At 33.5% G+C, this 9,015-nt stretch overlaps 1 protein-coding gene across 1 annotated transcript; it reads left to right on the forward strand.

Annotated features, from left to right (window-relative positions):
• Positions 1–671: 671 nt before the first annotated feature.
• Positions 672–4,499, forward strand: LOC136231253 (uncharacterized). Its single transcript, XM_066020766.1, has 5 exons — positions 672–827; positions 2,672–2,791; positions 3,814–3,906; positions 4,033–4,245; positions 4,333–4,499. Exons 2-5 carry the CDS (start codon positions 2,717–2,719, stop codon positions 4,444–4,446), a joined length of 495 nt encoding a protein of 164 aa, XP_065876838.1. The 5' UTR covers positions 672–827; positions 2,672–2,716; the 3' UTR covers positions 4,447–4,499.
• The last annotated feature ends 4,516 nt before the right edge of the window (positions 4,500–9,015 follow it).

Here is a 9,015-nt window from a genome sequence, read left to right on the forward strand (position 1 = left end):
TAATTAATCATCATCTTGTTATTGATTAAGTTAAATTAAATATAATTGATCAGTTATTTAATAACATTTAGGAAAATTAAAAATTAAATATGCTATATAATATTGGCTCAATTATGTCTTAATATCTAATGATAAAAACAAAGACTCTAAGAAATATAGATAAAAAATAAATTACTAAAACTTGATATAAATATATTTCATAATATTTTATTTATTTTTAATTACTACCAAATAATTTCAAATTACTACCAAATAATTTCAAATTAATATTCTTTAATTTTCAATTTTATTCTTTAATATTCTAAGAAATAAGAATATTCTTTAATATTTTATAAAAAAAGTTGAGCTCGGAGAAGAGGTTATTCCGGGATGCCAACCTAGTTGGGATGTCCGTATGCCTCTCCTCCTACTCCACTTTTAATTAAAAAAAATATTCTCTAATTTTCAATTTTATTTTTTATTTTTTAAAATAAATTGTAGGATGAGTAAGTAAAACTGTAAAAATGCTATTTTTTAACCATTTTCCAAGGTAAAAATTCAAAATTTGTTTGAAAAATGGAAAAAAACAAAAACATTTATTCACTCCTAATTGGATCTTAGTGTCACACTTTTATTTATTTATTAAATTAAGAACTCATGACACTTTCTGAATACTGGTGCTCAGACTTTTCTGTTCTGGCCTCTTTTTACAACTCATCAATATCTCAACATCAATAATCTTTCCTTTTTGTTAAGAAATTCTCTGTTTCTGGTTCTCTTCTTCCTCTTTATTCATTTTCACTCTCTCATTTCATTATTCATCTTTGCACTGAATTCTCATTTTGTAGGTAAAACTACTACTGTTATATACTTTTCTATGCTTGTTCTTTTGATTTTGCTTGCTTTTTCTATGCTATGGTGATGCTTCTTTTTTTCTGGGTACATCAATCTGCATCTTACACATTAGATGATGGCTTGATTGTTTTGTTTTTGAATTTCCTGGGTAGATTGTCTATTTCTGCTTCTCATTGAGTCTTCTTTTCAACTTTTTCTTGCCTCATTTTCACTCTCTTTTCTCTTTGTTCATCTTTGCTTTGAATTCTCTTTTTGTAGTAAAACTGCTACTTTTATATACTTTTCTATGGATGTCCTTTTCATTTTTGGTACTTTTCTATGCTATGGTGGTTTTTATTTCTATGGATGATTGCTTGATTGTTTTACTTTTTTCTGAAATCTTTTTTCTTTGGGTTACAATGATCACAATTCAGCCCAATGTCATATCGTTTTTTATATCAATCTGCATCTTACGGATTTGATGATGGCTTGATGGTTTGCTTGAATTTCCTTCTCAAATTTCTAGTTTTTCAGAATCTGGCTTTTGATGATGGTCCTTCAAAAAGAACTCAATCATTTTTAGGTTTACAATGATCAATTGAGTTTCTAGGGTAGATTGTCTATTTATGCTTCTCAATTCTCTTCTTTTCAACTTTTTCTTGCCCCATTTATACTTTCTTTTCTCTTTGTTCATCTTTGCACTGAATTTTCATTTTGTAGGTAAAATTGCTCCTGTTATATACTATTCTATGGTTTTTCTTATGATTTTGGGTACTTTTGTATGGTATGGAGTTATTTTATTTTGCATCTTACAGATTAGATGATGGCCTTATTGTTTTGTTTTTGCTTGATTTTCCTTGTCAAATTTGATGGTCAGATTTTTAGGTTTACAATGATGAACTGAACCATTTTTTGGTTTACTATGATGAGGGTTTGATTTTTAGGTTTACAATGATCAATCGTTTTCTTTTTGTTTAAATTTACTTCTCAAATTTATAGTTTTTCAGAATCTGGCTTTTGATCAATTGAGTTTCTAGGGTAGATTGTCTATTTCTGCTTCTCATTTTCTCTTTTTTTTCAACTTTTCCTTGCCCCATTTTCACTCTATTTTCTCTTTGTTCATCTTTGTACTGAATTCTCATTTTGTAGGTAAAACTGCTCTTGTTATATACTTTTTTATGGTTTTTCTTATGATTTTGGGTACTTTTGTATGCTATGGAGTTATTTTATTGTCCATCTTACAGATTAGGTAATGGCCTCAATGTTTTGTTTTTGCTTGAATTTCCTTGTCTGGTTTGTGGAATTGTATATTTATATGGGAAGAGACTGTGAAAGACAAACTTTATATCTCCTAAAGTAAAAGAGAAGTTCAATTGGTACTTTTTTGAGTTTCTAATTGAAGATAAGATAAATTTTGTAGGATATAGATTGTCCTAATACATTCATAGAAGGTTGGAACCTGTTTGATCAGGAGTTATATTGTTAAACTGTGACCTTCCAAGAGTCCTATCAAGGGGTAAACTGTATCATGTGCAGCAGCTGAACTTTGATGTGTAGTTCATGTTGTTCATGTTCCTGGCTACCGTACTTTCCTTGTTTATTCTATGTAGGTTTTAATTGGTGTATACTTTGACATCACTAGTGATATTAACATCTTCCTTTAGGAAGCTATAAGGCATGCAATTAGATTGTTTTAATGACAAAGATAAATATGAAGTGTTGGTCTGATATGGTTTTATTGGTAGATAGCAGGCTTCTCTCAAGCATTTGTTGGTAGAGTAATTTATTTTGTTGATAGGGCTGACGCGGTTTTCTAGTTTCGATGAAAATAATGATAATAATCTAACCTTCACTGTAGGTTTTTGCTGGAGCTCCATTGTGGTTAAGTTGCTCTCAAGATAACATGATTAATAAGTTGAGTGGAAGTTACGAGGGGAACTCATCTAATTTTCCTCCTCAAACGATAGGAGAATATAAGGTAAGAATTCGCTTTGTATTATTTTCATTCTTTATCGTTTTTTTTACAAGAGATATAATAGGTGTTTGTACTCTAGTTAGGAAGGATCCATCTAGTTCTTCTTTGGTATCAAGAGAATAAAAAGAATGTTGAAAAATAGCTGCCTTAGCACACCACATCTGTTCGAAGAGAGTAGTTCTCTCAGATAGCATTTGTTTTTAAGGTGTTAATTTGCTTATGGCTTTTCCAATACATGATTTGTTTTCTCAAACTCGAATATTCAGCTCCTATTCTAGTGACGTTCTGGTGATTTGTTTTCTGTGCTTTCTCTATGTTTCATAGCATTACTACGGGGAGAGGCGGAGCCAGCCCGGGGGCTGAAGCCCCCCGGCCACCGGCTCCGCCCTTAAGTATCGTTAGTTTTATCTCGTGTAGCCCCGCGTAATATTGGTATATTTTTAACCTATATAGTATTATTTCAATAGTTTAAAGTGGTTAAGAGTCTTGCCCTAACCGACTGGATTTCGAAAAATTACTTTCAATAATTGGACTAAAATTACTACGGGCCAGTTTGGCTACTTGTTGTTTGTTGTTTCTGTTTGTTGTTTGCTGTTACGATTTGCAGTTTGCCTTTCGAAAATGCTGCTTTTCCAAAAAAACAAAGATTCCCTACTTTTGTAAAAAGCTACTTTTCAGCTGTAAAAGATAAACAGGAAGTGTGTAACCAAACACCTAAAACTCTGCCTTTTAAAATGAAAAAGCAAACGGGAAGTGAAAAGTAGGTAATCAAACACCATCTACGAGTGTGTAGTATGTGACATGGGTGGCCATTTGCTTTGCTGCAATTACCATCTTCACTGTCTTAACCCACCTCTTGACATATGTGAATTTTTTGCTCTCTTTGACGTGCATTCCTGCTGGAAATTGGCAATGCCAAAATTGTTTTCAAGCTTCTCATCTCTCAACTCCTTTGAGTTCCTCATCCAACGATTGTCTAAGCATCCGGCATCTTATTGTCTCTTCCTTCATTATGTTTGCTACAGAATCCTCCTGCTGATGCACTTCATTTATTAGCTGATGCTGGAACTTTGGTGGAAAAAGCTTCTGAGAAATGTGTACTCATCCATGAAGAACCAGTCAGTTTCATATTTATGTTATATTTGTTATCATTGTTAATAATATTTTATCAAACAACTAGTTAAAAAGGAGCTATTTAATTTCCTCCTCTGGTATGCTTTGTTTTCACTTTTTCTTTCATCCAGAACATTGTGAATCACAATGGCAATGGGAAAAAGTGTGAGACTTCTTCTTCTCGTGGGAATGAACTTATAGTTTATAGGAGACGTGTGGGGAAGAAATCAGTAGGAAAAAGGGATGATAAACTTACTACATATGCAGAAGCATTGCTCAATTTGTCACCCATTATTACTGAACAGACTTGTGGAGCTATGCAAAATGATCTTAACTCATCAATGGTATGGATAACATTTTCTTTATAATTCTGTCTTTTATCTTTCTATTGTTATTATAGTTTTTCATGTGCAATGTTTCCACAATGTTAGCCCCATACAACGAAAGAATCTAATACAAAACCCGTTGAGCAAGGAATTAAAAGTTTACTTCAAGCATTGAACACAACTGACGCCTCCCAAAGTTTACTTTCCATATTGAGGTAATATTTCATCCTTCTGCTACATTCTGCTGCCCAAAAGGTATGTGCTAGGAGAAACTGATAGAATTCAGTCTTGTGAAAAAAATATCAGGGACATTTTGAGTCGGTTAAATTCTTGTAAGAATCTTTCAATCTTACGAGATCCTAGAAGAATTCGCTTGCTTCAGGAGCAATTGGTGGAAACTCGGAGCAGCAGAGGCGATCATAGCTGAGTAGAAACTAGTACCAGCAGGACCATCAAGTGCAGTAGCTCACCAAACCTTTGAAACATGGAGTTTTTATGCAGTAGCAGTACCAGATCTTGTATTCAATACTGCATTAATATACTGAGATAAATTGTATATCTCAAAGAGTAAGGCACCAACATCGGAATAATTACTATTTTATTGGAATTAATTGATTATGGATGATTGTCAACTTAGGAATTAATAATGTTGGGACCATAAAATTTTATTAATTTACAGATATATTAATTTATCGAGTTTTAAAAAGGTTATTAATTTATCACGTATTAATTTATGAAGGTTTTACTGTATCCGCAAACTCCATAGTTTCCGCCACCCATCATTATTCGTGACTCCAATCCCTAGTTCTGATCCCCCTAGATACCTTGACTTCACACTATTCATGTCGTCTTTAGACCAAAAACAATTCAATTAATACAAAAACAATTAAGATATTGACCTCACATCACCCATACCTTACACCAATCCTTAGAATATCAAGCCCACTCCATATTATTCTAAATCACAATATGATTATTACATAATTTGGAGAAAAGTAGGGCCTGATTTGGAAAATATATAGCTTTCAAGATTTTAGCCACTAAAATATTTGGAGACGTAATCAATTTCTATCCAAGATTCCCTTGACACAATTTTGACCAATCAAACCAAGAATTCCCCTTCTCCCTTCCGGTTTCAAGCCCTACCAAAATGAAATCATTAATTTTTTGAGATCATCACAAATAGAACAGGGTAAGATAAATGTGCTCACACAAAAAGTGGGTAATCCTTGTGACACGTATTTGAGCAATGCTTCCTTTCCCGCTTGTGATAAGAAACGAAATCCCCAGCTCCCAAATTTCTTACGCAGCCTATCCACTAGGAATACAAAAATTCATCTTTTTGATCTACCTATCAAGGATGGTAGCCCGAGATACCGACCCATATCCAAGGAGGTATTTACCTGCAAAATCCCCTTAATTTTATCCTTTAGATCCTCCCTGACGTTGTCACTAAATAAACCTCCCAACTTGTTCAAGTTAACCGCTTGCCCTGATGTGTGTTTATAATCATATAGAATTTTGATCACCTCATTGTCTCTCCAAAAGATACACCAAAAGATAGGAAACTATCATGTGAAAAAAAAAAGAGTAACAACTTGTACTCGATTGCATACCATGAACCTACATTATGCCATTTTTCCTTTCACATGACACAATATACATATAGAGATTTATTTTCGTGTATATTAAAATTCTGTCATCTTAAAGCGTAAGTTTAAATCAACTCAATTTGGTTATGGCATTCCGATGACACACGTCTGTCATCTATAAAAAGCACACGTTTAAGTCAAAATTTACTTAATCATTAGATAACAGTCGTTATAAATAACTGTCATCGTTTGCGGAAAACATAAAAAGCGACAATGAAATTTTCACTTACGCGGCCAACGAAAACTTATCATGATCAATCTGTTTAACTGAAATTTCAGCTCATATATAAACCCATCTCTCATTCTAAATCCCTAACTAGGTTTCGCATAGCTCGTCTTCATCTCTCCCATCCTTCTCATTGGCTATCTCCGGCCGGTTCCTTTCTCACTGGGTCGAAACTAGGTAATGGTAAGTCATAATTACTTCGTTTCTGGATGTATTAGAGTTTCATTATTCCTTACAATTCCTTTTCCTCATCCGATTTACTCATGTGTATGTGGATTTCAGCAGCTGGAAATAATATCTATTATATCGTTGAAAAGGTTAGATCTCTGGTCTTTATCTTTTTTAACCTAGGGAAATATATAGTTCGTGATGCTGACATAGGTAAATATTCCTCTTTTTAGTTGTAAGGATAGTACGCAAGAGTGCTGAAGTATATGGGATGGGTGATGGAAGAGATGGTTTCATGCCTACAACATATGAGAATATTTCTTTAACCTGTTGAGTACATATATTGTTATGTTGGTTGCATGTATAATGTGGTTGTATGCCTTAGTCAGACATGAGTATGTGATAAAGGGTTGTGTATAGGAATTGTCATGTACTGAATTGGTTTGTGATAAACTATGGTTGTGTATGTGTATTGCTATGAAGCTTATGGTTGACGTTCTGTTTAGGGAGCAAGAACTGACTATGAGTATGTTTAGTGCTACTTTGTATATGACTTGAGTACAGTGAATGTGTATCGTGTCACTTGGCTTGGTATGCTTATGGAAAAACATTCAACATGGTGTTGTTTATGTGTATTGCTATGAAGCTTATGGTTGATGTTCTGTTTAGGGAGCTAGAATTGACTCTGAATATGTGTATGAACATGCTTAGTGCTAGTTGTATGTAACATGCTTAGAACTGACTCTGAGTATGTGACAAACTATGGTTGTGTATGTGTATTGCTATGAAGTTTATGGTTTACATTCTGTTTGGGGAGCTAGAACTGACTATGAGTATGTTTATGAACATGCTTAGTGCTACTTTGTATATAACTTAATTAGTGAAGTATGCTGATATAGTCAACTATTTCTATCTGTGTCACTTGAATATACATATACAACATGTTTTGTGTCAATTGAGTATTGTGCTTGGCATAGTCATATGGTCAACTAAATCGCCATACTATGTATGTTGTCAATTGGCTTGGTATGCTTATGGAAAAGCATTCAGCATGGTGTTGTTTATGTGTATTGCTATGAAGCTTAGAACTGACTCTGAGTATGTGATAAACTATGGAAAAGCATTCAACATGGTGTTGTTTATGTGTGTGAACATACTTAGTGCTACTTGTATATAACTTAGTCAGACATGAAGTGTGTGATAAACAATATGAAGCTTGCATGTATGAAACATGGTCACCAAGTGGAGCATATTCATATGGTTAACTAAATCTCCATCACTATTTATCGTGTCGCTTGGTTTGGTATACTTATGGAAAAGTACTTACCATGGTGATGAAGTTGTATGATTCTAACAACACAAGTTTATGACTAAGCTTGTGGTGACAGTATCATACACTTCATCACCGTGCTCACTTCATCATGAACTGTACAATCCAAGTGGCAGGTACATAGTAAGGAGCTTTCAAGTATCATATAGCATGTTCTGTGTCCTGGAAGAGATGGCTACAACATATGGGAATACTCTTATCCTATGAATGTTCATTAAGTGAAATAATGTTCATGCCTACAACATATGGTTGTGGGTATAGGAACTGCCATGTACTGAATTCGTTTGTATACAATAGTCAGACATGAGTATGTGATAAACAATGGTTGTGTATGTGTATTGTTATGAAGTATGTGTATGAACATGTTGCTATATGTGTCACTTGAATATACATATAACATGTTATGTGTCAGTGAAGTATAGTGATCGATTTATGATGCTATCAGCACAAGTTTTATATCAATTAAGGAATATACATGTATACACGAATAAGTTGTCTACTTGTTATATAACATGTTCTGTGTCATTTGAATATACATATGTCTACTTGAATAAGTTGTCTACAAAAAAACAGATAGCGTGCAAGGGGGGCATGATTATGTGACGTACGAATAGCGTACAAGGGGGGACGTGATGCGCGAAGAGCAACAAATGAGATTTGGATGCTGTTGAGCGATTTCCGCAAGTGCACGGTTTCACTTGTAGTAATAAAAAGATATCGATCCCACAGGGAACGTTTTTTCACAAAAACTTATTTTGATTTAGTTTAAACACGATTTAAGGTTTATTTAATAGATAATCGTTAATTGAATTTGGTTTTCAGATTGAATTAATAAGAATCAGATTAGAATATATGTAGAATGTTAGAAATCAATTCTGTTTTGAGTTTGAATTACAAAACAGAAACATTTAGTGTTTAGACCAAGAGAATAATTATACTCGTTTGCATTAAGCAAAGAAAACAACTTTAAACTTTGTAAAAATTATAAATGTGTAATAAACGTAAACTCCTTCAATTAAAAGGCTTTGAACCGTAGAGAATCCACTAATTCTGAGCGGATTTCTACCTTGACCAAATTTATACTTATTTCCGATAAGCCGACCTAACGATCATATCGTCCATAAGAATGAATTTACCCAAGTGTTCAACAAAGTTTCCTTGTAAAGATTTTGAATTTAACTACGTTTTAATGAAAACACCAAAACTTACTTCGGATCATTTACCAAAGTACTACATAAAAATATGTTGAATTGCATAAACTTTATTAGATGAAGTGTGAATTAATACAAGTTTACAGAGAACAAAAAGCATGGAAGCATTCAAAACGACATTGGAGTTCTGGGTCGTCAATCCTTTCCTCAAACCTCGTTAGAGTTTGTCAGGCTCCGGGGTCGAATCCGCTACTTAATGTT

Source organism: Euphorbia lathyris, chromosome 1 (assembly GCF_963576675.1).
Source record: "Euphorbia lathyris chromosome 1, ddEupLath1.1, whole genome shotgun sequence".
Classification (NCBI taxonomy): domain Eukaryota; kingdom Viridiplantae; phylum Streptophyta; class Magnoliopsida; order Malpighiales; family Euphorbiaceae; genus Euphorbia; species Euphorbia lathyris.

Excerpts from the sequence above, each read along its gene's own strand:
- LOC136231253 (XM_066020766.1), top strand. The coding sequence starts at position 2,717 with ATGATTAATAAGTTGAGTGGAAGTTACGAGGGGAACTCATCTAATTTT. Across the intron at positions 3,907-4,032 it reads TACTCATCCATGAAGAACCA|AACATTGTGAATCACAATGG; the intron begins GTCAGTTTCATA and ends TCTTTCATCCAG. Across the intron at positions 4,246-4,332 it reads ATGATCTTAACTCATCAATG|CCCCATACAACGAAAGAATC; the intron begins GTATGGATAACA and ends CCACAATGTTAG.